Source organism: Anser brachyrhynchus (assembly GCF_964034855.1).
Source record: "Anser brachyrhynchus genome assembly, chromosome: 27".
Classification (NCBI taxonomy): domain Eukaryota; kingdom Metazoa; phylum Chordata; class Aves; order Anseriformes; family Anatidae; genus Anser; species Anser brachyrhynchus.
Window position 1 is genome coordinate 2,916,475 of NC_137720.1, and position 27,457 is coordinate 2,943,931.

General features: G+C 57.3%; 2 protein-coding genes across 5 annotated transcripts in view; one reads left to right on the forward strand and one right to left on the reverse strand.

The window, feature by feature from the left end:
- CNTN2 (contactin 2) lies at nucleotides 1–27,317 on the reverse strand. 3 transcript variants are annotated; one of them, XM_080568813.1, is made up of 24 exons: nucleotides 25,677–27,317; nucleotides 16,617–17,868; nucleotides 15,255–15,375; nucleotides 11,406–11,550; nucleotides 10,574–10,749; nucleotides 10,178–10,273; nucleotides 9,687–9,896; nucleotides 8,992–9,091; nucleotides 8,549–8,724; nucleotides 7,748–7,884; nucleotides 7,110–7,239; nucleotides 6,088–6,238; nucleotides 5,680–5,807; nucleotides 5,111–5,286; nucleotides 4,852–4,972; nucleotides 4,412–4,570; nucleotides 4,125–4,274; nucleotides 3,321–3,391; nucleotides 2,831–3,065; nucleotides 2,319–2,434; nucleotides 1,852–2,038; nucleotides 1,267–1,379; nucleotides 1,014–1,182; nucleotides 1–453 (listed from the first exon to the last, which is right to left on the reverse strand). In XM_080568813.1, the coding sequence occupies exons 3-24, from the start codon at nucleotides 15,307–15,309 to the stop codon at nucleotides 347–349; spliced, it is 3,108 nt and encodes a 1,035-aa protein (XP_080424939.1). In that variant the 5' UTR covers nucleotides 15,310–15,375; nucleotides 16,617–17,868; nucleotides 25,677–27,317; the 3' UTR covers nucleotides 1–346. The 3 variants fall into 3 exon arrangements, with proteins under 3 accessions (XP_080424939.1, XP_080424937.1, XP_080424938.1); XM_080568811.1 differs by lacking the exon at nucleotides 16,617–17,868; XM_080568812.1 differs by lacking the exons at nucleotides 16,617–17,868; nucleotides 25,677–27,317 and adding an exon at nucleotides 16,515–16,538.
- TMEM81 (transmembrane protein 81) overlaps nucleotides 1–27,457 on the forward strand; it is an 80,144-nt gene that overhangs the window by 13,502 nt on the left and 39,185 nt on the right. The window contains exon 1 of one of the 2 annotated variants that reach the window (XR_013942309.1): nucleotides 2,455–2,799. The exons of the other annotated variant lie outside the window; for it this stretch is intronic. The gene's annotated coding sequence lies outside the window, so the exon portion shown is untranslated. Of the gene's footprint in view, nucleotides 1–2,454; nucleotides 2,800–27,457 lie in introns of those variants that run through there. 2 annotated transcript variants of the gene reach the window in all.

The following is a 27,457-nucleotide window of genomic DNA, read 5'->3' on the forward strand; positions in this document are numbered from 1 at the left end:
TTTAGCAGTCTGAGTATTTTAGTACATGGCTTCATAAGGCAGAAAACCTACTCGATACAGTGTATGGGGCAGTTGGCTGTCAGAATTCACGTAGAATTCCTTATTTTACTCAGTTCTTTAAAAAAACTTTGCTTGGTTAAAGACCCATGTCTTGTATGAAATCTTGTGTTCTTCCAAAGAAAAAAAAAAGCCGTTTCGTTTCTTCCTCCCTTAAAACATCGTTGTCAAATCCTTTCTCTGTGAAGCTGCTGTGACACAGACGAAGTTGCAGCAGCCAAATATTGAGCAGTTCCCCGCTGCCTTGGGAGGAAGCGTGTCCGGGAGTCCTCGGCTGCGCTGGCCACCATCAGAGCTCCAGGTAGCCGATCAGGGCCAGCATTACGAGCGAGTTGGCGACGATGACAGCGTGCGGCACCGGCCTCGTCACGGAGTCCTCCACCATCATACTCGTCCCTGAAAGGAAGGGAGCAGGGAAGGAGCAACCGTGTGGTTGCACTGCCCCAAAGCTGGGGCTGGGCTGAGACGGGGGCCCAGAAGCGGAGTGAGGAGTTCACTCTTAGGCAGTGTGATTTGGGTGGGAGTGGGGGACCTGAGGGCTTTAGCTGCAAATAATGAACGTGGGGTCAGGCCAGACTAAAAGGTTGCTCAGAGTCTGGAGGGAGGTTACTTGGTGCAGTGCTGGGGAGGGGTACTTCAGAAGTTCCTTTAATCAAACAAAAGGGAACCGCAGACCGGTTCCAGAGATTTGACATAAAACACCAGGGCAAGGTGTTCCCTGGGCTCCTGGAAGGGAAAGGGGGATTTAAAAACATTATTGTGCTACTGCGCTGCGTTGGCCGTGGAGGGCAGGAGCGGTGACAAAGTCATCGCCTGTCAAAGAGCCGTGGCAGGGGATTATCGTCTACAGGCAGGTAGTCCTGCAGGCGAACTGGGCTTGTTTTTTGGTGGTCTGTGACGCGCCCTGTAAGCAGCATTTGTGCACGGGGTGCGTGTGGTCAGAGAAGCGTACGTACCACTGTTCCGGAGGATGTGAACTTCGGCGGGGACCCCGTCTCCCCCGGGCCCCGTCACCCGGATCTGCACAAAGGCGTGAGTGAAGTCTTCAGGGACCGGGATGTCGATCCGGCTCTTGCTGGCCAGGTACAGCGTGGGAGCGGAGTGGGAATCCTGCCGGTAGAGCATCTGTTGGGAGAAGCGAGTCTGAGTTTGTGTTCACCGCGATTCCCTCGGGGCCACGTGTAAGAGGCCAGCTGCGTGCTGCAGTACCTTGTACCCCGTAACTGCAGACTCGTCCGCGTGTGCCACCACGGGGTCCCACTTGATGCTGACCGTAGACCCCGAAAAAGTCCAGGAGATGTTGCCAGGTGGCCTCCTCGGTGCTAAGAGAGACAAAACGAGACAGTTTCAGCAAGACAGGGGGTGTGGAGGAGGTTGTGCTGCCCGTGTGAATCTCCTGGGACTCTAATTGGTAAGGCTGGTGGCACCACCCTGGTTGGTGTAATGGGAAGTATCCTAGCAAACAGCACAATGTTCTTTCAGAAGAGAAGGAAAAACACGGTATATATTTTTTTCCAGGTGCTATTGGTAACAAATGATGTTTTCTCCCTGCAGGGCTCAAGGTATTTCTTTATGACTGTGACTCTGAGCACGGGTTTTTTCAAATAAGCGGTGCGCAGACCACAAGGCAGATCCGAGGACATTCAGGGAACTGTTTTATTGACTAGCTGAAATGGCTTTAGGGCACCGAGAGGTAAAAGCTAATCGATTTGCTGATCACTGGGGGTCCACTGGAGGAAACGGCTGCCCGGGGGAGTAGGATGCTCGGGCCGGAGGTGGTCGGGGCTCACTCACGTGGCTTCGTGGTCGTGACGTTGGTAGAGGGGCTGGGGGGCCCGGTCCCAGCGCGGTTGTAAGCTCTGACCGAGACGTGGTATTTCGTGTTGGGGTTTAGGCCAGTTACGTGAGCTGATGTGACCAGCCCGGCTGTTCGCACTCTGTCAGCTGCCTCCTCCTTGTCGCCATCCTTCCAGTACCGGATCTAAATAGAAGAGTGTTCAGGAAGGGAAGAGGCATCTGCAAATGGTATTTGTTTCTGAGCGTTTCACCTAGCGTGTGCCCAGCAATAAGGTTACAGCCTGTGAGCAGAGGCAGGTACTCTTAGGAGTACTAGCAGTGGCCCCGTAAGAGCCTCATGCTGTCGTTATCCCCCATCTTTGGAAACAAAATGCTGTTTCCTTTCATCTTGCTTAGCCTAGGGGAATTTCCCTTGCTGGGCTCTCCCTGTGCATTTCAGCATCCCTTGTTCCCACGTCTCGCACCTCGTAGCCCAAAAGCACGCCGGTCATGTCTCCCTGCTCCACGGGCTCCCAGGACACGTCCATTTCCGAGGACAGAACAGCCTTGGCCGTAACTCTGAACGGAGCCACTTTCGGTTCTGGAAAAGACACGAAAAGGGAATAAAATCCTCCTTCCACCTCAGGGCAGCGTATTCACTGTACTTGAACGGAGGGATTCGCCTGCAGCACCGATAACTCGCAGCCTGACAGCTGGCACTATGTGTGCGGAGCAAAGAACAGGGAAGGGATTTAGGGACTTAGTAGGTCAAGGAGACCCACAGCTGCAGGCTGTGAAGATCTCTGTCTGCTCTCGGTGTACAGTCAGGGGTGTGCTGAGGGAAACAGCTATCTGGGTACTTGAAGCACAAGATAAAGTCTACGCTTTGCTACCGGCTGCTCTTTGAGCAAAAGAAGCCTCTCCCACCGGTGAGCTCCGACACCGTGGCTGATCGGGCGAAGCACCGTGAGTTCAGAGCCTCCGCAGCCCTCCTTACCTTCTTCTGCGGAGTACACGATGGCAGTGAGGCTCTCTGGGCCCTCTCCTTTCCTGTTGTATGCTTTGATCTTCACTTCGAAGGGGGTGTAGGGCCCGATGCTCTCGTTGCGGTACACGTAGTGCAGAGACTCCGCGTGAGGCACCCGTGCGGTGAGCCACCCCTGGGTGCCCTTCTTGCGAAATGACAAGATGTAGCCGAAGCCGTCCCCGTTCTGGTAGTCCCGTAGCGTGGGCTGCGAGGGGTCGGAAAGAGAAAGGAGCATGGAAAGGGGCTGGGCACTCGCTTACACCCACCGTGAGCAAAGCCGCTCCGGTGGCTGTGCGCATCCCATTCAAACGGGCAAGACTTTGGGACTGCCACTACACACAGTGTTTGGCACGACCGCACGTGGCGGTTGTGTTGCAGCACTGACTTCCCCAGAGAAATGGCTCGTGCTCCTCCCCCTGGCCCTGTCCCAGCCTCCGAGGCTGGAGCGGTGCTGGCTTACCGTCCAGTTGATGATAAGCTCGTTGGGAGCCCCTCCGCCGCCGCCGAGCCCAGATGGTGCCACAGTGGGTGCTGTCACGGCCCCAAACAAAAGCAGACAGCGCAGGTTGGGTAAAGAAAGGAGAGTGGGGAAGAGGAGCACAAAGACAGGGAGCAGCCAGGCTTTGACAGCTCATTAGAAAAGTGCTGGTCTCCGTTTTTAGCTGTAAGGATTTCAGATGTCTGTGGCAATGAGGTCTCGAACACTGGCTAGTCCCTGGCGTGCTTATTTGTGGGCAGCATTTCTAAGAGGGGGTGAGAATCAAGCTCAAAGCAGGAGTATGTGGGAGAGCTTAAATTAGAATGGAGCTAATACGCATTCATTATGTTGAGAGCATTTCTCCTGCTGGTCTTACATCCCTTCTGCGTATGTGTTCGAGCTACAGAAGATAGAATCAACATGCACAGCTGGGAAATTTATCTCGTGTTTGCACAGTTGTGCTCTGTGATATATATAGTAGGGCTCTTTTCCTCTTCTAAGCTTTACTGCCCAGACCGTACAGTATTTGAAGCTAGGATTTATAACGGTTTAATATATTGTAACTAACGCTGGTGCGGCTGGCTGCCAGTTCTGGCACTGCTTTGTCTTTGATGTGTAAACGGGCAGAAAGGCAGAAAATTTCATGGTGGGTTCACCTCTAGGAGCACTCAAGGAGAAGACTAATTGCCGGGGCCCGAGGCTTGTTGCAAGCCAGCCTTCCCCTTCTGGCGTGTAGGGTAGGTGCCTCTGATTCCCCTTTTCTCCTCTGAGCATATCTGCACGTACCTGCTTCTTTGGTACGGATTTTGCTGGAGGGTAAGCTTGGCTCCCCGACTCCAAGAATGTTGCTTGCTAAGACCCGAAACTCGTAATCCATCCAAGGGATGAGGTTCACCACCTGGGCTGTCTCGGCGTTGCCTTCAATATTTACAGGATCTATATAATCCAATAACGAGAGGAGAGCGAATAGAGCGAGTAGGCAGCGTGCGAGCGCAGAGCAAGGACTCACCAAGGAGCTGTCCCTGAGCCGGGCCAGCAGGGCCACGCTGCAGCCGCTGCCCCAGGACACTTACTGGTGCGCATCTGCTTCCACTTGTTGGAGAGCAGGGTCCGGGCCTCAACCAGGTACCTGGCGATGGGGCTGTGGTTGTCAAAGCCGCGGCTCCAGCTCAGCTGGACGCTGGTGTCACCGATGTCTCTCACCACCACGCCCCCGGGGGGGCCTGGAGGTCCTGGGATGGTGGAGACAGATGTCCGTGTTACTAAGATGTCAGAGATTTGGCGGCTTACTGCTCTTTGTATTCTGCACGTCATGAATTAAAATCAAGCCCTTCTTTCCTTTTATTTTCTTTAGCCTAGGAATCGTCACCTCAAATTTTGGTTCTTTTAAAATTGCCAAGACTCTCCCGTCTAATTCAAAAGTGAGATCATGACGTGACTGCAAGGGAGGAGCAAGCCGATCCCTGCAAGCACCGTGCTGGTACTTCAGGCTTGCAAGGAGCGGGGAAATTACCTCTGACAGTCAGCGTGGCTGACTCCGAAGCGCTGTCCACGACTGTCTGGGCTGTACACGTGTACCGCCCCGAGTGCTTCAGCTGGGTGTTGAGGATGGTGAGGTCCCCGACGGCTTCCTTCTGCGTGGGGAAGAGGAGACACGGTGGGGAAAGCGTTTGAACGTGCCTCATCTCAACCCAGCATCTGGCACGCAAACGAAGATGCTGGTGTTATTTTTATGACCTTGTTGGTGGCACACAATTCCCCTTTCTACTCACCACACTGGCACGCCGGTAGTGCCCCTCCGACTTGTCAAAGTCGATGGGAAAATCATCCAGCGACCAGGTGAACGTCAGGTCCATGGTTGGATCGTGGGACGCGTGACATTGCAGGGTAAGGTTCTCACCGACGTTGATGTCGGCACTAGATGGTGCCAACGTGATTTTGGTGGCGTCTGCAGGGAAAGAGGAGGGAGGGCTGTTAGCTGCAAATGGCCTCCGTGTGCCAGAGTTACGTTACTGGGGTGGAGCATCCAAATGACCTAACACTTCCTAAATTGTTGTCGTCCCTCTCTAACGGGAGCTAGCTGTAGTTTTGTAAGAGGAAGATGAGGGATTAGGGCGGATAGAAAATAGAAGTGCTTTTCCCAAGGGCCAGTTGTCGGTAGGTGTGCTTGGGTGGGTCGGGCAGAAGGTTTGCTGCTGTACAGGCTGAAATGTCTCTGATTCCCTGAGTACTGTACTGCTTTTGGGGGTGTAAAGAGAGGAGAATTAAGTTTCAGTTCACACTGTGACATTCTTAGCCCTTTCCTGCTTGATTGACCCCAAGTCAAGCCAAACATCTCTACCTCGAACGGAGAGGATTCCTGTGCTGTTGGCTTTGCCCATGAAATTCTCAGCAAAGCAGGTATATTTCCCCTCATCAGATTTGCTTATGTTCTGGAGGATCAAGGTGCCATCTGTGGTAATAGTCACCCTGGAAATGAAGAAGAGCCATAACAGGAAAGAAGGTTAAAATGTCTGTTCACTCTGCACCCCTGCCAAACACTTTCCAGCTCTTGTTGGTTTTAGACAAACTGATGATAGAGACAGGACCACAAATACTACGTAAGAGGTTTTTTAAAGCAGGAACTAGAGGAATAACAAAGTGTGTGTGGTTAGGGATGTAGCAGCACGCTTGGATCATCGAGTCCAGTCTTCTGGCAAGAAAAAAGAAGTGATTTTAGCTATGGTTTCTGGGTACTCTGTGCTGCTACCTGCTACTGTTGATCAGAAGTTCAGTCCCTTTGGTCCAGAGCACAGTGGCTTTTGGTGCTGCTCTTGGCTGGCATGGGATGATGACCTTCCCGCTTCGGGCTGCAGGTATCAGTCGTTTCACCGGGTTTAGTCTAAAATCTGGTGCTAAGGCTATGGGGGGAAAAAAAGAGGATTAAGGAACGATTAGAAAACCCTGCTATGTAAGTATTTTAACTGCCGTGTAGCTAGGTATTGGTTCGTTGTTAGATGGCCTGGTAACAAAGCATGGCAGTATCTGGAGAGCGGGATGAAGGCGCGATTCCTCTGCTGCCGGCTGCTGTCAAACGCCTGCCAAGGCAGGTGTTAGGTGGCACGCGTCGTACTGAGCGATGGCAGTATGACCCTAACAAGTGCAAGGTCTTTGAGAGGCACAAGAACAGCTGCTTTTGAAAATGTAGAGGATATTCCCTTCAGTATCCCGACCAAAATCAGCTGGTGTAAGTGCAGACACCCAGCTTGCCTGAAACTCCTCCTGGAATTGGCCTTAATTTGGTGCATTGCCGTGCATTAACTTTAAATAATTGCAGCTTAGGGCCTTTAGTTTATCTCTGGCATTACTGCCCATAAGGAATTAAGCTGTTAGACTCACGTGGAGCAAGTTTGGCCTCAGCCCGGTTCCGGTCACCACCCAGCTAAGCAGGCTGGGTGGATACCAAGCTCTTTTCCTTGACATGTTTCCTCCCCAAAAGAGGAAGGTTGTGTAATGGAAGGGAGCTGGTCGTGCTGCTGTCTGTCCTGTACACTTTCTGTAGCTAAACAGATGTCCTTGTGCTCTTTCAGCATTACTGAGCTTACACGAGATTCAAATTTTAAAGGGTTGTAGAGCCTCTTGCTGAGCCAGCAGCTATATTTCAATGGTGAGTGAAGCAGTATCTGTCTGCTCTCATCTTACTCTGAGATTGCCAGCAGAGTATATCAGGAAGAGATCTAAAATGCTTCAGTGTCCCATTGAAAGCCAGAGCACTGGGGAATGAGAAATTACCTTGCACTGTTAATTCAGCACTTGCATATACTGTGCCATGCTTGTTCTCAGCCACACACTGATACATGCCAGAGTCCTCCAGGACTAGCTTGGAAAATTTCAGCTCTCCACCGCTCACTTCGATGCGGTTCTGTGCAAACAAGAGGACGAACCCATTAGATGAGAAGAACAGAAATGGAACTCAAGCCTCGTGTGTTCAGGGTTGAGTTTCATTACAGCCTCGTGTGGCAGTTTGGAGCCAGCCTGGTTTTCTGTGGGAGAAAACGTGGGCCGTGTTTTGCGTCCAGCCAGCACCACGCATCACCGTGCTGTCTGCTGAGACTTCTGAGTGCCTGAGCAGCAACTTGCAGGTCATACAACGGCAAGTCCAAGGTGATACTTATCCGCCCTGAGAACCGGCCGCCAGCTCCTGCAGCTGCATGAAACAATGGCTGGGATGGCAGTGACGGGAGGAGGAACTTGCTGTGGGTAAGGACCATGCCACCGCTTTGCAGCCTCATGGGGGCGCATGGAAGAGGGGTGACAAACCGGGGTCGAGATGGATTTGCAGCGAGGCGGAAGGGGCTCTAAGTGTGGAGCAGCAGGTTCAGTACTGCGAGGCGTGGGGCGCACAGGGCCGCCGCTGCCCGTGGCGGTACCTGGGAGGTGAGCGGCTGCCCGTCCCGCAGCCAGCGCACCGCCGGCCGGGGTTTGCCGGCTGCCGCGCAGCTCCAGCGCAGGTCGGACCCGATGTCGGCTTCCGTGTCCGTGATCACCTTCAGCCACTCCGGCTGAGCTGCAAAGGAGCAAGAGAGGGTGGCAGAGCCAAGAGGATCAGATGAGAGGCGCGCCGTGCCAGGCAGGCAGAAGGATGCTCATTGTGTCATCTCTGCTGGCAGATTTATTTATCGCGGCGCGTTTCACCATAGGAACAGCCTTTGCCTTTTGTGCAGCGATGCAAGGCTGAGTCCTCCATGGGTCTGGCTGCGGCTGTGCATGTGGGCTGCACAGAATTATGGCAGAATCCAGATCTGAGGAAGAATAGTGATTTCTCTTCCTAAGAGTAAACGCAGCCGTTCCTGGCCTTCAGGAAAGACTGGATTCGGACTGGGAGGAGAACCACGTTAAGTTTGCAGCTTGTCTAGGTCTGATGAATAGCTCCAAGCACTAACCCTTGTGCAAAGAGCCCAGGCGTGGAGAAGACTTTGGGTGAGAGCCAAGTCTGCTTTTTCTAACTCTGCGCTCCCATCCCTGGTTACCTCATTTTTGCTACAATTATTTTAGGCCAAGTTATGAGGTCTCCCTATGCTTGCAATAGCCTTTGTCAGGGCTTTGCGATGGGTTTAGTTGGGGCTGATACGAGGCAGGGTCAAGGGTGGGTGTTCCTCTCCCAGAGGTTCACTCTGCTGCCTGGGCCATCTCGCCGTGCCCTGGAAAGGCGTGGGGTTTGACTGCGTTACCTTGAATGATGATGCGGCCCTGGTAGGTGTCCCTCCCTTTGATGTTTTCAGCCTCACACTCATAAGTGCCTTCATCCTCAAAGCCAACGTCCTGGATCTGCAGGAGGGGCTCGCTGGAGATCCACTTGGAGGCCTGCGAACCGTCCAGCTTCCTCCACTTTATCCGAGGAACGGGGCTACGGGAAAGCAAACCCGGTGAAGCCCAGCCCTGGGGTCTGGTGCAGCAGGCTGCCCGTGCTGTGCAGCGGGGTGTGACTCCATCCCTGTTCGGCCAGCTCCCAGCCCAGCTGGGCCTCAGCCAGCAGAACAGCTTGGTTTCACCCCTCCATCCCTCCTGCTATTCCCCCTCCTGGTCTACATCCCTCAGAGAGGGGCTGCGACAGTTGCGGGGTCTGTGAGGCCCTCCCCTCCCCGAGCCCGAGCGACGCGGACGCTGCACTCACTTTCCAAAGGCGAAGCACTCCAAAGTCACCATCTGCCCGGCCAGAGCGTAGGTGTCTGCAGGAAACCTGGCCTTTATGCTGGGTGCATACTGCCTGGCGTCTGTTAAAAGGAAGGCACTGTTGAGGAGTTCTGGATGACTTCAAAATCGCACGCGTGAGGTCTTAGAGGGCAAAGATACCTCCAAGGTTTCACTGCTTTGAAAAACCTTCATGGCTACGGGTAACTCATGGGTGGGCTGAGGCTAAGTTTCGTTTTCCTTTTAAAACAGCTTCTACTAAGGTCTCTAAAAACCTCCATTTACAGCACCTCAAGACTATTTCTCCTTGATTTCCTACCTACTCAACTCCCTTCACTCTGACCGAGAGGCCTCTTTAGCTGCACCTCTGCAAGGTCACCGAAGGCAGAAAGTCACCTGCGGTTTCAGGGGTACGCGAGCCTGCCCAGGCTGTTCCCGGTGCCATTTCTACTTTATAGACAAACAGAGCAACCCCCCTGATGGCAGCGCTAGCAGCAGAGCCGTAAGAGAGGGCTGCTTCCCCCAGGCTCCAGCCAATTAATGTTTTTATAAGCTCTTAAGCTCCCCTGGAAACCTGGTGGGTGAGTGCTTAGGGCCCCGTGGAGCCCGTGTGCTTTGAGGCGGTTTGTTAATTTTGCATTTCCCCCAGCCCTCTCAGGATAATCCAGGAGCTCTGACCCTCTGCAGCCAGGCTGAGCCGGGAGAACTTGCTGAAAACGCTCTTGGTGATGAAGTCGATGTGGCTGGTGGCAAAGCACGAGTAGTTCCCCAGGTCGGAAGCCTCCGTCTTGGCGATGTAAAGGTTTCCTGTGGTCTGAGAGACGAAACGCCTTCCATCGGCTGGGATGAAGTTGGGAAACTCGTTCAGAAGCCATCGGTAGGACAAGCCTGTGGGGAGCAGAGAAAGGAACAAACTGCACGCGTTGCCAGCGTCCTCTCGGATGGGATTAAGCCAAGCAGGCCATTTCCTAGCCCAGAAGTTGCTCCTTGGATGGTACTTATTTTCTCCCCGTGCTTAGTCCTATCTCTGCTTTGTTGCTTTACGGAGTCTGAATTGAAAAAAAATTGCTTCCCTGAAATTCCCATGGAAACCAAGGAGCGATTCCCATGTCTGGGAGCTGCTTGCTCTGTCCCGTCTCTTCCCCTGGCCCCGGACCCGCAGCCCTTACCTGGGTAATGGGGAGGGGGGCTGCAGGCGAACATCACTCCCCAGCCTTCCGTAATCTTTACGGGGTCTCGCTCTTCGGCAGAGAACTCCTGCAAAACTAAACATGCAAAGTGAAACCGGGCCATTATTTTATCTCCCCCTCCGCAGGCCGATCTTTTCAGTGGCCTTGCAGAGGGAGATCTGAAAATATTCCTGACTCTAGCCCGTCGAATTCCTGCGGCACCTCCTCAGCAATGGGAAGCGCCCGGGGACCTCTCCAAGTGCCGATGCTGGTTCCGCGTACAGGAGAGCTCCTCTCCAGCCTTTATTATCGGGGTATGTACGGGGGGCTCAGTTCACCCCCAGCGTCACCGTGGCTGCATTTCCTTTACCTCGTGGGGACAAACATGGGACTTACAGCCAAAGCGGAGGGAGGCTTCCCTGCTCACCACCGTGCCCCTGGAGTTCGACGCCACGCACTGGTAGGAGCCAGCGTCCTTGGCTTTTACTGGGTTGCTTATCACCAGGTCGCCTGCAACCAGCCGGTAACGGGAATCTGGCTCCATCTTCAGCTCCGTGCCGTTCATCTTCCACCTGCCAGGAGCATGCATGGAGAGGGGAAAATAAGCATAGCAACTGCGTGCTCACGTGTGCCTCGTTAGGAGCTGTGCTCGTTTGTTCTTCCAGCTGTGGTGTTGGGATTTGAGTTAGATTTATGTCTGGGACCCCGGGGGCATGGCACACCGTGTGGAGATAAGGAGACTGGCTCCTACGTAGTGATCTTCTTTATATGAAAGTGGAGAATAGAAAGCAGAGCTCTTGATGGTTGTGTCCTAGTCCTGGTACAGAGAGGGGAGAGGCTTTGGCCTTGGCTTGGTCATTCCTCAGCAGGGAGGAGCCCCATCTCTGCTGGGACCACCCGGCTGGAGCCCTCTGATGGGCAAAACTCTCCCAGTGCCAGCGCCTCATGTCTCGGCATTACCCGAGGGGCTCTGCTGGGATGTTGCCACCTAGGGCTGGATTCAGATGGGAGCGTTTCCAAGCTCTGCCCTGTGAACCAAACCTCCGGGACTCCTCATGGGACAGTTTTTGGTTTCGACACGCCCTGCTCTTTTTCTGGTTTAGTGCCAACCTGCCAGAGCCACGGTCACTTCTCCAGCACGTCTCCTCAGGAGCTTATAAACACCCATTCTCGCAGTGTTTAGTCACAGAGAGGTTCAGGCTTGGTGTCTGAGAGCAGCTGAGCTCACCTGTAGGTCGCAGGAGGACTGGCTCTTGCTCGACAAGCCATCGTCACTTTCTCTTCCGCTGAGCCTTCAGGAAAGAGGGTGTGGGCAGGCTGCTCCTCGAACACGGGCCCGTAGGTCCTGGTGCTGCTCTGGGCTTGGCACCAAACTGCAAGGGAGCGGAAACCAGCTGAGCAAAACCGAGCTTTCTCTACAAATCCTCATGTTTGGTTCTGTAGGGTGGCCCTGGCAGCATCAGAACTAAATGTAGAATAAAAGAGGGAGCAACGTGCAAGTCACAGCCCATCTGTCGCTGCGGCCCAGCCCCAAGCAGGGCTCGGGCAGACCGCGTGCGCTTCCCACCGAGCATCTCACACTGTCTCTGCTGTGCCGCGGGGAGCGGACGCGCTGGAAGCTGAGCACACGGAGGAGCGCTGGCACACGCCTCTCGTACAGCCCTGCACAGACGGGGCTGGAGCTGGGGATGCCTGGGTGCCCTCGTTGGTCCTGGCAGCGAGGACGTGCTGCTCTCTGCTCGGCACAGACCTTGGCTGCCTGGTTCCTCCTTTGTCCTCCAGGACGAGGGAGGGGAGAGGGAAGTCCGGATCTTCGCAGTAAGCTCTCGGCTCTGCCGCTGACTCCCTGCACAGGAGTCTGACCCCCTCCGTCCCTGCCTCGGCAGCATCAGCAGCTCTCAGTTCAACTCCAACCTGCCGCTTTCACGTTCAGGCATGGGGTTGGTTCTGATCTGGAGCCTGGCTCGGGCAGAGGCACGAGAGGAACCCAAGCACCTGCCTGCTTTCTGGGGTGCCGTGCCCAGGCCACCCTTTGGCACGATGTTTCCCTGGGAGGTGCCGGCTGTCCGCAGCGACTGCTTCTGCGTCTCAGATAAAAGGCAAACCCTAGCAGGCTCCCTTCCACGCAGGCTTCGTGGAAGTGACAATGCAGAGAGGCGAGAACAAAGCAGAAGCCGCCTGGAAATCTTTGACTGCAAAAACAGCCGGCGAGGTAATCGCTGCCAGGATGTTCTGTTCCCGGCACCTGGAGGAACGCCTGTCCCCTCGCAGGGATGGAGCCGCCTCAAGGCTCCGTGCTTCCCAGCACAGTCCCCTCGGTCTGCAGCGATAAGCTAGGAGATGCTCAGCTGCCCCCAGGATCCTTCCGTGCTCTGTAATTGAATTAATAACTGCCTTCAAACCGCCATGCCAACCAGCAAGCTGTTTCCTTCCCTACCGTACGCAGCATGCTCAGCGGTTAAATTAAGCGACTCCGCTAAGTGTGATGTTTTATGCAAGAGGAACTTCCAGCAGGGAGCGGCCAGCTCAGCTCTCCCGGGCTCGGGGGAAGCAGCCCCGTACCTGTAGCTCCCGGGGTTCGCCTCGTGTCCCGGCTGCTCCTGCGTGCGGAGACGGGAGAGGGGCCCGGCTAATTGGCTCGGTGGGTTCGGAGCAGCTGTTTGCTGCCTGCGTCTGCTCCTCGTGTCCGAGCAGCGCCCAATTACCGGGGCCCTCTGCTCCTGCCAGCGTGGATGAGCCGCTGCAAGGGAGCCCCTCGCAGGCAGCAGCCTGCTGGTCCCTGCTGTCACCCAGGGAGGGGGGCTGCAGCCTGCGTCTCATTCTTTGGGGGAAGAGAAGCGGTTCTGTGAGGGTCGTATTCCCTCCAGATCCGCGTAGGTGCCATTTTCCTTCTCAAACAGCTATATTCACAAAGGAGAAGCTTGTCTAAGCTGGAAATGGTCTCTCAGTTGGTTCGGCAGAGGCTGTGCCGAGCAGGTCTCAGCTGGAAATAGCTCTCTGCTGACCGGCGCTTAAAATAATCGTGAGTTAATGGAGAATTAATAAGAACGTGGTGTGTTCGTTGTGTCCTGTTGGGTGGTGGAGAACGGATTAAGGATTAACAGCTTTGCATTCTGAGATTAATTGGTAGCATATAATAAATAATTTCTACTTGTTCAAACACTCTGTATATTACTGACACTCCCATGCATGCCTCATCTCGGGGGATGCTCTTTCCCAATCAGGCCACCTTAGCTCACCGCCCCTTCTGATTCCACCCAGAGCCTGCACCCCGCTGCTGTCCTCTGCTGTCCCTCTCTGCCTGCCAAGGCTGTGGACTCCAGCAGCCGGGCATTGATTTTCTCACATGTACTCAATGCCACAGGGCCGGACGATTTTGTGCGTACGGCTCCAAGGTGCCCGGCTGGTGCTGGAGGTGAAGTGCCTGGGTGTCCCTCATTAAGCGGAACAACCGGCAGGCTAAAGTAGTAACTGAGCAGTTACAGGTTCAGGACATAGGTAAGAGTTGAGAATTGATATCATCGCGGAGATCTGAGCGCCTCCGAGGCTGATCAGCTGCAGGTTTCTGGCCGCGTGGCTCTGCGTTTTTATTGTTAGCGTCTGGGATATGCTGATAGCCAGAGCTGGAAAGCCCGGGTGTCCAGGAGGCTGAACACCGTGTGCCGAGCCCCACGCTGGCTTTGGAGCCCAGGAAATGAGAAATGTCTCAGCTGAACGTTTTCCAAGATGTATTCCAGTTTCTGAGTGCAGCAATCCTTTTACCGAGCCCAGGCAGCGCATTCTTAGCTCCGGCGCACTGACCACAGCCTGAAGCCTGGCACGCGAGGGAGCCGGGCAATTAGCTGGTTTTATGGGAAGTCTGAACACACACACACACACGTGCACAAAATCAAAGTGGTTATTTTTAAAGAAGCCTTCTGAGGAACAAAGGGACAGCGCTTTGGGTAGCCTTAGGCTTCGAGGTTTTTTTGTGGCCTTTAATCAGCGAAGAAAGGCCAGAGAGATATTTAGACTTTCCTAACAGCCTCATTCATTAGAGGCACCTTTCTGTTCACTATAAGCTTTAAACCTCTTCGTATCCTTGGGAAGTCATTGTTTTGGTGATAAGCAGAGGCACGGGTGCTGTTACCAACCCAGCCTGGAGCTTTTGGGTCCCATCTCCACCCACTCCAGAGTGTTTCCTTGAGCCTTATCTAGAGCTGCCATTATTCGGTCCCTGGTGCCTCACTCATGTTTCCAGTGGGGATTTCTCTGTCCCAGCTGGTTCCCGAGATCCATGGCATCATCAGCCAAAGGTCAAGAGAAAACAACCCTCGCAGGGTTTTGCAGCGAGTCATTTTTTATGGGCTCAGCTTGGACGGGGAGCAAGTTGTACGAACTCAGCTGGTTAATGGGAGAGCCCAACTCCGTCTTGCGGCCTCTACCAGATTTGGGTCAGACTGATTTCCAAACAGGCTAATTGCCTCCCAATCTAGGGCAGCCACCCCTCCCTTTTCCTCCTCTGGGACCCACAGAACATTAAAAGGTAATTAGATATTTATAAGGAGAGCCAAGCAGTCTCTTCCTGGGATGATGAATTAGCTTGAAGACATTATCTAATTCTCAGCTGTCTAAACTGAAACATCTCCCTGCTGAAAAGGGACCTTCAAAATGTAGCCTGAGACTCCCCAAGATCCAGGAACGATCCCCAGCGGATGCCAAATGGGAGAAGCTTTGCAGCCGGGGCACGGCAGAAGAGACATCCCTGGAAGAACCAGGAGGGGAAGCAGCTTCACTGCGAGCGAGCCCTGCTGGCAGAAAGAATTCCTCCCGGTGCAGAGGCCAGAGCGAAGCAACAAAGTTGGGTGAACGCGGGAACGTTCCCTGGCTACAAAAACCACCTGGGAGAAGCAGGCAATGCCACAGCCACGAAAGCTGAGCACGGAGAGGTTCGTGCCCCATGAGCAGAGCACCACTGCATCGTGTGCAGCGGGTTGTGCCCTGCTTGGCACCTCCGACGGGGACCAAGCACCCCGCCGAGTCCCTCTCGGCCACCCCACGACAGCTCCAGCCCAGAGGGGCCAGGGGCTGCTCTTACCCACGCAGGTGACGACAGCCAGGGACGTGCAGACAAATCCCGCGGCGCCTCCCATCCTGCGCCTCCGGCCGGGTTATGGCCCCTGTGGCCTCGTCTCTACGGGCAAGCGGGGACAGTGGCCCTGCAAGAGAAACACAGCGACTGTCTGCGGGCTTCTGTGGCTCTCTAAGGACCCCCTGTCCAGCTGCACGTCCCCACGGGCCCAGCACGAGGGTGTCTTTTCCTGGTGAGGAATGCAGAGGTCTGGAGGAGCTCTTTTCCTTGGGAAATTATTCCTCCTCCTCCCCTTACCATCCGCTCTTCTTCCTCCCTCCTCCAAAAGTAATGCTTTCGTAGCATATTTTTCAATTGAAAAAAAGCCAGAATCATACAGGATACTTGGGGGGAGAAGGGAGGAAGTTTCCTCTTATTATTTTGTCAAAAAGTCATCTCGAATTGACTCTCTCCAGGCAGGCTGTGGCTGCCTGCGGGTGTCCTGCCTGCCCCGATCCGCTCCCCTGCTCTGGAGAGCTCGGGGGGGACCCGGCTCACCGCAGGCTGCGCCCGCTGCAACGCTGCTGCTGCTCCCGGGGGTGCTGGGGGAGCAGGGGGGTGCACAGCGAGGTCCCCGCCTGCTGGGGCATTTCCTGCCTTTCTTCAAAGTAAAAAGCATTTGAATAGCTAAGACGAGATAAAAGAGCACCGAGGCATTTCTGGTGCCGCAGGGCACATCAGTAGGTGGAGGGGCGTTTTCCGGCCCCCTCCGCGGCCTCCTGATTTCCAGGATCTCTCAAAAGCAAACAAAACCAAACCAGAGCCGTTTGCGCAGCCCCTGCTCCCTGCAGCCAGCCTGGGCAGACCCAGCTGGGCTGCGTGCGCCCTCCTGGCTAAAAACACCGCGGGAGCAGCTTCAGCACGCGCGCCCCTTTCCTTGCAAATCTGGCAAAGACGCAGCGGTGGTTTTGCATCTTATTTCCCCCCTCTCTGTTGACAATGACATCTGAAGTAAGGCATCAAGGAGCCCCGCGTTCCCTGGTGCTCTCCCAGCGCAGCCCCGTCAGCCGGCGGCGCTGCCAGGAGCCGGGCTGTGAGCGCGCCTTCCCCCCGCTCCAGCTGCTGCCGCTTCCCCTCGCTCCCTGCCCATCTGCCTGCCCGAAGCAGGCAGGGCTGCTCCTCGCCCCCCGCGGCAAGGGCTGCCTTTCTGTCCCGTGGGACGCGGCGAGCGTCGCTGCTTGCGGAAATCCAGCGCCCCGCTCGCTGCTGGCGGCCCTCGAAGCGCACCTGAGCAAAGACGGGGACGGGTCTGCGTTTGCTTCGTGGGGCTGGGGCTGGGGAAGCCACCTGGCCTCTGAATCCTCGCCTGAATAAGATTTTGCTACCCACGCTTTAAAGGGAAGAGACAGCATCCCAGATCCTCCTCGATTTTCTCTTGCTTGGGCTGGACCTGGCCGGCACTGAGAGCAGAGCCCAGCCTGCCCCCGCCGGCTCACGCTCCGGTCAAACACCTCCTACAGCACAGAGCCCTGGATAGGGCCGGTGGCTGGCACACGCCGCAGCCGGGGAAGGAAAACCCTGCCCCGCAGCAGGGGCAGTCGCAGGGTGGCAGAGGGGACGGTTTGGGGATGGAGCGTGGTCTGTGCCAGCTGCCCCGGAGTGAGTCAGCCCTATGAAATCACTCGATGTCACTGAGAATCATGCCCCAAACGGTGTCCTGAACCCGCGGCCTTTCAGCTAACACTGCCTCATTGTTTCCTTGCGTCCACCCCCTGGCTGCTTCCCTCTCGTGTGTTTGTGCGTCCATCGTAAGCGCCCTGGGACAAGGAGCAGCCTCCTGCTCGGTCTGGTTTGCGGCGCCGTACAGCTGCGACGGGGGCTCGCAGGCAACACCAGCACTGTGCTCTTTGACCAGTTAACTTCCCCGGGTCTCCTCGCTTTGGTTCCTTCAGCAGCACGTTGCAAGGCTTCCTGGAAGGCAGCAAGCTCCCGAGCTGCCCCCGCACCCTGCAGCAGGGAATTAAAGTCAAACACCCGCAGCGTCGCTGCCGGCCCCTCTTTGGGGCCGGGCGCTGCACCGAGGCGCTGCCTGGTGCTGCTCCTACGTTCTTTTTTCCTCTCTCTTTTAAAACAAATCCGAAAGGAGGAGGGGAAGGGTGCTGTCTGAATATGGGGGCTGCGTTTGAGTGGGAGCAAGTTGCATCCCAGGTGTCAGCTCCTTGAGGAGCCCCGTCCCGGGACAGGGAGAGGAGGGCGAGCTGTGACAGCCTCCCCCCGCGGCTTCCTTCCCTGCGGCTGAGCAAAGCTGTTACTTGTAAGAATTAAGCTGATTTGAATTATTTAATTAGTTCTAGATTAATTATTTATTGGGTAAACTACAGCTTTGTTCCCCACTTCAGCAGCTGGCTTTGCAGCTCGCCTCTTTCAGCCCAGACCTCCCCGTCTACTCCGATTCCCGATTTGCACATCGTTTTCTTCCCTCGCTTCCTCGTGTCCACCGCCTCTGCTTCGCCAGGCTCTTGCACACGCAGACATGGTTGCTGTGAGGACCTGACACACGTGGGGACCTTTCGGAAGGGGCCGGTCCGGGCAGGCGTGCCGTGCTGCTGCTCTGCAGACCGGTGGGACGCTGGGCAGGGCTCTGTAAGAGGTGACAAGAAGAGTCGTGGCTTTTGGGCTCTTTGAACCCAGCCACAGCATGGCCGGGCCTTTAAATCCTTTATAAAAATTAGGAAAGTGGTACCCAGGGAGAGCTCGGGGCGCGGTCCGCATCAGAGGAGAGTAAGAGAGAACGGAGTAACTTCTGCGAGTGCTGAGGTTGTGTCTGTTCGCAGTTCAGCTGGATCAAACAATCCTCCCAGGCACTGCTTTGCGTGCTCCTGGTTGTCGTATCGCCCGCGTGCCGCGATCGAACGCCGCCGGGGGGCCTGGCGCTGCAGGAGCACGTCTGGGGCTGCGGCGCTGAGTCGTGCTGCACGCCCCGGGGCATCCTCGGGCACTGACCCCCAGCCTTGTTTTCTGCACCTGACTCCGAACTTCTGCCGAGCGCGGCCGCGCGCTTTGCATCTGACCCTTCGGTCTGCTCTCTGGCCTTAATTAGGAGAGGGCCCACGGGGACCTGTTCTTTCCCCTCTTCGCAGGGTATTTTGACAGCCACTTGAGAGCCTGCTGTTGTACTGAAAGGGGATCTGCCAGCCCCGCTAATGGATGCTGTCATTAATACCTCCAGCAGCAAGGGAGGCATGGGCACACTCGGAAACATGTGCACGGGCTGCATTAGCACTCTCCGCTCGAGCCCCTGGGAGCCGCGTGCGATCCATTATCACGGAGGCAGAGCTATCGGCAAAGGGCTACAGGGAGAGTTCGAACCCCCCTGAGCCTCTGGGAGAGGAGGTGCTGCCTCGTCCCGGGCACGCTCAGCACCGCTTCTGGCTGTGGAGCGGCATCGCTGGGAGGAGGTGACCCTGGGAGGCCTCGGGGGACCAGGAGGGGACGGTGAGCTCCGAGCCCTGGCGTGGGGCAGCCCTGCACAGCGCTGGCACCGCCACCTCCCCGCTCTCGCTGGGAGCTGGCCTTCAGCAAGAGCTGGCGTGGCCAGCACAGCCTCAGTGCAAGGTGTTACCGGGAGAAACGAGCGCAGTTTAATCCCCCACGGGTACGAGATGAGCAGTCGGGTGTAAGCGGGGCTGCTCCTTCTGCTGCAGCATCTCCCGGTGAAGGAGAGCTCCAGAGGGTCAGCGACGCAGTTCGGCCTGTGATGTGAACGTCCCTTTCACTAAGGAGCATCGCTGAGGCTAGAAAAGGCACGCTTCTCATCCTGGCTGCAGTTTCAGCTGCAAAACCCGCTCAGTGTTAGGCACATTTTGTCCGCCTCCAGAACAGTGTGTTTCAGCAAGCTGGAAGTGGTTTTATCGGGATGTATCTGTCCTCCTGTACAACTGCCTGTGCTCAGGAGAGGCAGATTTCGATGCCAGCTCCGGATTCAGCCTTTCCTCAGCTTCTCGGGGCGGACAGTCTGCTGGTGGCCCCAGGACATGCGGCAGCAGAAATCCAGACGCCATCCCACAGCAGTCCTAAGCAGTGAAGTCCCCGACACCCAGTGGCCAAAGCACCCCCAGAGGGGTTTGCAGCCCCGTGGGGGATTTCAGGGGCTGTGCTGCTGGATGCGTTTGTTATTGCCCCGGGGGCTGTGGTGTTAGCACAAAGGGCGAAGGTTTGGGGTCAGCGTGTGCTCTGCAGAGCCCAGCCTGGTTCCTTCTGCCTGGGGGCAGTGCAGGTGGCACCTGCGGACGGGGAACTCGCACCCGGGTGGGGTGAATTGTGCTTTCAGTCGGGCCTCAGCCAAGCTCCCTGCCCGTGCTGCGGGCAGGGGAAGCGAGGTGCACGGCTGAGATGTTCAACGGCCCGGCCTGGGGATGAGGGAAACGGCTGGTGGCAGAGGGAGAGGGGCCCCGAGCTCAGCCCCTCTCCCTCTGGAGCTCCCCACGGAGCCGAGAGCTGCCGTGCGGGGAGCAGGGGGGTCTTGGAGGCTGATCCTGAGCCCCCGGAGCTCAGGGGGGCCTGGCCGGCCCCGTGCCCCCAGGTGTGAGCGATTGCCAGCAGCCCTCGTTAGTATAATTGCACCGAGGGCTGAGCTCTGCCCTCCTGGCTCAGCTCAGAGGCTGGAGAGCATGCTGGAAGGAGGTAGGGGAGAAAAGCAGATAAAAGAAAGTCGTGTTGGGGTGTTTGAGGCTCTGGAGGAGGGGAGTGGGTGCTGTAGGGTGGCAGCTCCCTGGTGGGGGGTGGGGGGCCATGTTATGCTTTTAGAAATGAAGGCGAGCAGCAAAAACCTATCCCAGGGTAGTGTAGCCTGCTAACAGCTTGGCTTGGGGCTGGAGGAGAAGTTAGTTGTGTTTGCTGGGCCCCAAAACTGGGCATCTCTGAGACTTGGGGATGGGGTTTGGGTTTGCTGGGGTCTTGGTTCCTGTTGCTTTTTGCTCGGTGGGCTGGGAGCTGTGGTTCCCCCCTCGTGCAGCAGCGCCGCAGGGCTCGGAGCGGCGCGCTGTGAGCCGATTTACATCTGGAGCCCTTTGAATCACCCTATCCATGGAGACTGCCGCGCGTCTCCCCCTGACACCCGCACCCGGATAGGTGCTGCTCCGGCTCCCCTCGCAGGGCTGGAGCTCCGAGGCGTGGGGGAAAGCCCGAAGGCGATTCTTGGGGTGCTGCAGCTGGCTGTAGGATCTGGTCTGAGAAATGGGTGGAGGAAAGAGCCTCAGGTGTGTGTGGGGGTACCTGAAACAGCCCACAGCTGTGCAACCTACACGGTAAATCAGATGGCTGCTGTAGGTGTGTGCACCTGTGGGGTACCTGGGTTTGTACGGGTGTGTGCAGGGGGGTAACGTGCCACGGAGAAGGATCGATAACAGCACCAGTGCTCTGGTTTCATCCAATAACCTCGGTGACATGGCTCACAGGAGGCTGCGTGCTGCCTGCTCAGGGAGGAAAGGCTTTGGGCATCTGCTCTGCGGGGCTGCGAGACGAGCTGGGGGGGACACAGGATGGGTGCTCTCGCCCTGTGCCTGCCCTCGGGCTACACTGCAGTGCTTTATTATCGTTGATTAATTGAATTATAATGAACCGATCAGGATCAATGCTTGATCAGCACCTCCTGCTCTTGAGGAGCTCGGAGCCGAAGCTCAGCTAGGTGTCAAACACCCTGAAAAAATCGGGAGAAAAGCCTGAGAAGGGAAGGCGCCGCTGTGGGATGCGGGAGCTGCTCCGGCACAGGGCTGCCCGGCGTGCAGCAGGCACAGCCCTGAGCTGCGGGCAGGGCTCTGAGCACCTCCTGCCTTTGGCATCGCTTTTTTTTGTGAGATGGCCCCGTGCTGAGCAGCCCAGGGGGCTGGGAGCCCCGTGCAGGGGCCACTGCAGGCGAGTGCATGCAGGTGAGTGGGTTATACGGCGGGACGTGAAAGCAAGGCCCGGCGTGCCGCAGGCTGGGCTGTCTCGATGGCTTTGTGAAGCTCCTGCGAACATCGAACATCGGGGGAAGGTTGCTTTTCACCTGGGGATGGGATAGACTCATCTAGTTCCCTGGGGCAGGGAACAGGCAGGGCTTTCTGATGGGATCCCAGCAGGACAGCCGCATTAAGGCGCGGCGTTCAAGCGCTGTTTTCTCTGTGTTTAAGTACTTTTTTCCTGAATAATTGGGCAGTGCGTTTGTGTGCACCACGGGTCACGGCACCCCAGTGTAAGAGGGTCTCAGTGGGAGTTTTCTTTAGTTCAGCCCCCGTCCAGCAGGCAAAGCCTGGTGCTCGTGCACGGCTCGTCGTCTCTGTGTGCAGAGGACAAAGCAGGGATCTGCTTTTGGTCAGGAGGCGGTGATTGAGAGCATGTGGAGGCGCGGCCGCGTGCAGGCACACGGCTGAAGGGTAATGGCTTTGGGACCGGAGTCGCTGGCACGGTAAAATCTAATTGCCATAAAACAGCCAGTGCTATGAGTGGGGCCAAACAAATGCTTTTTGCTGCTCTTCTGGTGTGTCGGGCAGCTGGAATTCAAAACCTGAGCTTCACAGTGAGTTGTTTCTCTGAGCCTCTGGTTTGCTGCAATCAGCCCAGGGTAAATCCTGGGGGCTGGAGCTGCGGCGGCTCAGCCCTGAGCTGCCACAGGGGCAAGCTCAGTGCGTGGGGAAGCGAAGCAGCCCCGTGCAAACAGCCGGCAGAGCTCCCTGCACCGGCTCCAGACACCAGCCGAGGGCGGGGAGGAGGAAATCTTGCTGGATTTCCCCTCGAGCTGGATGCGAGCGTGGTGTTCGACCGAGGCCGCCAGCATGCGGCTCCTAAGCTCTCCCCGAAGACTTGTATTTCAATCGATAGCCCGAGTCGATAGCAGCTGGAAGGATGCTCAAAGTCTTTGAAAACAAGGCCACGAGTGACTCCAGTTCAGCACGTGGGTGTTGGAGAGATGATGTCTGCCTGAAATCCTTGTTAGTATGCTGATTGCGGTCACTCAAGTTCAACGTATTTGGTGCTCCTTATAGAGGATCCCCTGCAAATCCGTGGTGTGGCAAACCACGGCGTAAGCACAGCAGGGCGCAACCCTGCAGCCTCTTTGTGTAGGAAATGCAGATACTGGGCTGGGGTTACGGCGGAGGAGAAGCTGAGAGGCCTGATTGTCCTGGCAGAGGGGATGGGAGCGGAGTCAGGATGCGGCTGTGCCCTGCACCTGCTGCCACCATCTCCCCAAACTAAAACTTCTCCAAAATAAAGCTTCGGATCTCAGGTTTTCCTTTCCTATATCAGAGCACGGCACCACCCACTGAGCACGCACAGCCCCAGGACATCCTCAGCCCTGTCAGCCTCGCAAACTCACCCGCTTTGTGCTGTCGGTGCTGCTGTGGCATCACCAGCAGCAGCTCTTTGATGTGGCACCGATATAAATAGCTCCCTACCTGCGCCCGAGCCTACCCCCTCGCTGTCTGGTAAATCATTTGGCGAGAGCTGGCCCCCAGGAGAGGCTGGCGCAAGGGAAAACAAGGTCCCTGCAAGGCACCGTGCACCCGTCCCAGCCCCGCGGAGCTCCTCGGCCCCGCTGCACTGCTGAGTGTTTGTGCCGGGGTGATGGGGATGCTGGGGGACGTGGTGAAATGCTGCCAGGATCCTCTCCCTCTGAGCTCCTGGGAAACGCTCGGGATCCCCCCTGTAACGATGGCGCATTCATCCTGCTCCTCTGAAAGCGTCATCCGTATGTTCAACCTTCTCATCTGTCTCTGTTAAAGTGTTTCTTAACATTCAGCGTCTCCAGCTAGTGCCAAGCTGCTCTCCGCCTTATAAAAACAAGCAAGAACCCGCACGGAACACATGTCCCACTTCCCGAGCAGGGGCTCCCTGCTTTACAGCTCTGCCGCGGGACTGACAGCTCCGCTGGGTGTGCGGTAAATGACACGGGATAATTTAGGATGTAGGCTGCTGAGCAGGAATAACTCCCATGTTCATTGAGCTCTTGGGGCATCTACGCTGGGGTCGTGTTGAAGGCCCCCCTGGTAAGGTCCCGGACCCTACAGCTGTGTTGTGGCAATGGGACTAAGGGTGTGTGTCAGAGGGGAAGGAGGGGGGGAAGGATGACACGTTTTGGGTTCAAGGAAACAGCTTTTTATAGCTTGAGGTTTGACCTTGTTTCCTTGCCTGCCAAGACACCTGGTCTTTGTCTACAGCTCACCAGGTACCCAAAGCCGTGTAGTGTCTGGAAACCCAAAAATGAGTTAGATTTGGTTCGCTGATCTAGAAAGAGCCTGAGAGAGCTCGTTAGGGCAGGTTTTTGTAACGTTTCTTCCCTTCCACCCGCACTGTTTGACTCCTAGAGAACTCAAAGGAAGCCTGTTACCTCCTCCTGTGCGTCTGCGCTTTAGTGCCGTCTCTGGGTGCCCCTGATCAACACGGGGTTCGTCTTTGGTTCCTCATCCCTGGGAAGCCCAACATGGTCAGGAAGGAGAGAAGTGCCCGCAGCTGTGCGGGAGGTGACAGGCAGGGTCATCTAAGCCACTTCTCCCCTCGGCGGGTGGCGGCGGGGGCTCGCTTTGTGCCCGGCACCTTCAAGGGAAACTCTCAGAGCACTTCTCATAAAGCTTGGGATGCCCCCTGACTGACACGGCTGGGCTCTGCTTTCCACGATTTGCCTGTGATAACTCTGCAGAGGCAATAATAGCACAGGCTATTAAATGCTCTGCAGAATGATTTTCGGTGACTGAAGTCGTGGTTGCTCTGTTGGGCAGGAATGGATCAGGTGAGGGAGAGGAGCCCTACGGTTCCTTTGTCTCAGTCTGTTGGAGTCGTGCTCCGGGGAGGGCACGCGGCTGGGCTGAGCGCAACCTTGGCATCTTCCCTCGGGCATGGACCCTCCTCGCCTCTCCCTGGGAAGTGCGGTTATTTCTAGAAAGTTTGGGAGCTGTGCTAGCAAAGCAGGCAGCTTTTGGGGTTGTGGTTGTCCAGGTGCTCCTGTCAGGCACGCTCGGACCTCAAGGGCAGAGCCAGCCCCTGCCTTCCCTCGCTGCCCCAAACAGGGCACTTGGCATGGTCTGCCCCAGCTCTGGGCTGTGTGCGGTGCCCTGCTCTGATTTCCCCCTTACCCCGGGATCCTGAGCTGCCCTAGGGGGTGGCAGGCACACTTCTACCTCTGCCACGGTGCCCAGAGGTCAGGGACCTTGCACGAGAAGATGGCTTTCCACGGTTTGCTGCTGGATACATGGCCTCGGGAGGTTCCCCTGGGGATGCAAACCTGCTCCTAAATCTCGTGCTTCAGCTTTGTGCCCCGGGAGCTCCTTGTGGACGTGCCTGGAGGTGGCCTGGGAGGAGCAGGAGCCGTGGGTCTGGCCAAAGCCTGCTGCCGGGGAAGGCTCGTGTTTGTTGCCAGCCCTGGGATAGAAGCTGCTGCCTCCCCCCTCAAAGCAACCAGTGTTTCTTTAGGGAGGTTACAGGCTCAGGAATGCTCCCCAGCCCAGCCAGAACAACAGCGCCGAGGCTCGTGGGAGTGGTGCAAGCCTTGGGGGAACGGGGGATCGGCGTGGATGGGGTGCAGAGGGAGGGGAAGCTCGGGAAGTTTAAGACTGGGACCGGGAGCCCCCCCAGCCCACTGCTGCTGCCCCAGCCGAGCATCCGGCCAGCCCCGAGTGGGGAAGAGCCGCGCCAAACCCTCCCGGGTGCTCCCAGCCGTGGGCGAGCTTCTGTCCGTGACTTTGCACCGAGCCCCCCCCCGGCTCCCAGCTGCAAATCCCCAGCCAGCCTCGGTCACAGCAACATCCCCTGTGCCCAGAGCAGAGCTCCCACCCCACCCGAGATCTGCAGCCCTCGTGGGAGGCGGTGGGGGGGGGGGGGCTTGGGACACCACGCTCATCCTCCTCCTCCCTGCCTGAAGAGGAAGCTCGGCTCCTTGGGCTGCGCCGCTCTCGGCTCCGCCAGCCCGTGCTGGAGGTGCTGAAGGAGTTTTGTGCAGCCGGAGCTTTGCAGCCCCCCTCGGACCCCCCCAGACGCAGCAGCCTGAGCGCGCGAGCCGGGCTCTCCGAAGTGCCACCGGCCAGAAGAGCGCATCAGGGAAGGCGTAACTGCAATAATTAATAACTAACAGTCCCTGGCTTGCTCCAGAACAGCTATTTCTGTGCCAGTCTCGCTCGGCTCAGCCCTTGCCACAAGTGACACCGCCGTAGCCCCCCCTTCCTCCCAACTCCACCCCCGGCTCCTCTCCAGCTCAAGCAGAGCCTGCGTCGCGCCTGCAGAACCGTCGCATGTCGAGAAACGCCCGAGCCCACCCCGTGCTCTCGCCTCCCCCGGCCCCGCGTGGGACCCAGCAGGATGCGGCCGCTTCTCCCGACCGCGCACGCCGGAGGAGAGTTGGCCGTGCCGGAGGTGGTGCCCAGAAATCCGCAGCCTCCTTCCTCCCGGGGCGGCTGGAGGAAAGGATGGAGACGCGCTTACCTCGTGCGGGTCCTCCGGTCGTGCATGAGCCAGGGGAGCGCGGGGCCCCGCTGCCGCCGGAGCCTGTGCTGCGAGGCAGAGCTTGGCGCTGCCTGCCCGAGCGTGGCTGTGTGCGCCCAAAGCCACTGCAGCATCTCTGCATTAGGATGTGCTCCTCCCTCTCCTCCCTCCTTGCGTGCGCGCTCCCTCGCTCGCTGCCAACCACCACGCCGGTCCCTGGAGAGGGTATTTTTTTATTTTTTTTTTTCCTCTGCCTTTACCTCACTTGCCACAGTCCAAGGACCAGTCAGAGAGGCAGAGCGACTCGCAGCATCATGCATAATTCATGGCCAGCCTCAGCAGCCGTGGCTGCTGCTCCTGGCTCCGGCAGAAACCCCTCGCCTGCGCCCATCGCCTCTGGCTCGCCCCGTCCCTGGGGCCGGAGCAGGTGTGGGGCCTCGGGGCTGAGCAGCCCCATGTCTGGGGGGTGGGAGCAGGAAAAAGGGACCTTTCTCAGCTGGGGGAGTCTCAACGGGGATGCCCAGCCCTGTGCGGCGTGAGCATGTTCCTATAGATATGCGCGCCCCCGGGGCTAAATGGATGTGTGTAATTATGTATGTACACAGCCGGGCTTGTGTGTGCGCACCCCCTGCTTAAATAGATGTGTGTAGCTATATGTGAACGGCACCAGGCTTATATGTGCACACCCCCGTGCTGAAAGAGATGTGTGTAGCTATAGATGAACATAGCCAGGTTTATGTGCGTGCCGTGGAAGTTGCTTTCTAGCAAAATTTGGGGCAGCTCCGCTGAGCCAAGCGCCGCCGTCAGAGGTGGGACCCGATCTGTGGGCCGGGGGCTCTGCGGAGCTCAGCTGCAAGGGGGGTAGGTCCGGGGGGGGTGATGCTATGAGATGTGACAGGGACACTCCGGGACCCCCTCTGTGACACCCTGCGGGCACTGAGGTCTGGGAGAAGGAGCCGGTTCCGATCGCGTCGGGGCGAAGCGGGAGCAGGGCGGTGGGGAGGTGGCACGGCCGCCCCGAGCCTTCCCTCCCTCTCAGCTCCGGCACAGGCCTGCTAATGACGGGGAGAGATCAATGGGCACCGGGCTGTCCACAGGTTAATGGCCTGCAATTACAGAGGAGTAATTAAGGCATTAGTATCCCTATTGATTGGCAAAGCTCCAGCGGTCCAGACTCCTCCAGCCAGACGGGCACAGGCGGGAGCGCGCCGGGGCGCACGGCGGGGAGGACGCCGCCCGGTCCTCCCTGTCCTTCCCTTCCCTATCCCTGCCCTCCCTCCTCTGCTCTCAGCTGCTGTTTTGGGGTGAGACCAGCAGAAATGGGGCACGGCCCCTCCTGCAGCCCTTGCTGGGGCGGCCGGTGCTCCGTGATGGGCACCACCGCCTCGCGGAGGTGCGTGCGTGAACGTGCCAGCGGGCTTCCACTCCTCCCTGCCGTCACGCGTCGTTTTTCCACTCACTTTTGGTGGATGGAAAGGAAGAACGGGGCGAGATCCTGCACCCTGCTGCCTGCCCGGCAGGACTGGTGGAGGCACCGAGCAGAGGGGACCCAAGGGAGGTGAAGTGCCTGTGGATGGAGGGCAGAGGAGAGGGGGGGGTCCTGCTGCTCTCCTCTGCCCCTCTCCTCCTTCCCTGCTCTCGCGGCTCCCCGGGGGTTTCTCTGCTTCTTACGAGGGCATCGCTGCCCCTCGGGTGTTTGTCCTGATGCAGACGTGCACCGAGACCACGCTGACGGCAGCTGGGGGGGGAAACAGCTCCGTAAGGGCTCCCTTGAATATTTC

Coding starts and splice junctions, on each gene's coding strand:
- CNTN2 (XM_080568811.1), bottom strand. CDS start 15,309: ATGGGAGGCGCCGCGGGATTTGTCTGCACGTCCCTGGCTGTCGTCACC. Junction 9,092..9,686: donor GCTCAGCCTGGCTGCAGAGG/GTCAGAGCTCCT, acceptor TCCTTTTAACAG/ACGCCAGGCAGTATGCACCC. Junction 6,239..7,109: donor TGCTGAATTAACAGTGCAAG/GTAATTTCTCAT, acceptor TTCCCCCCATAG/CCTTAGCACCAGATTTTAGA.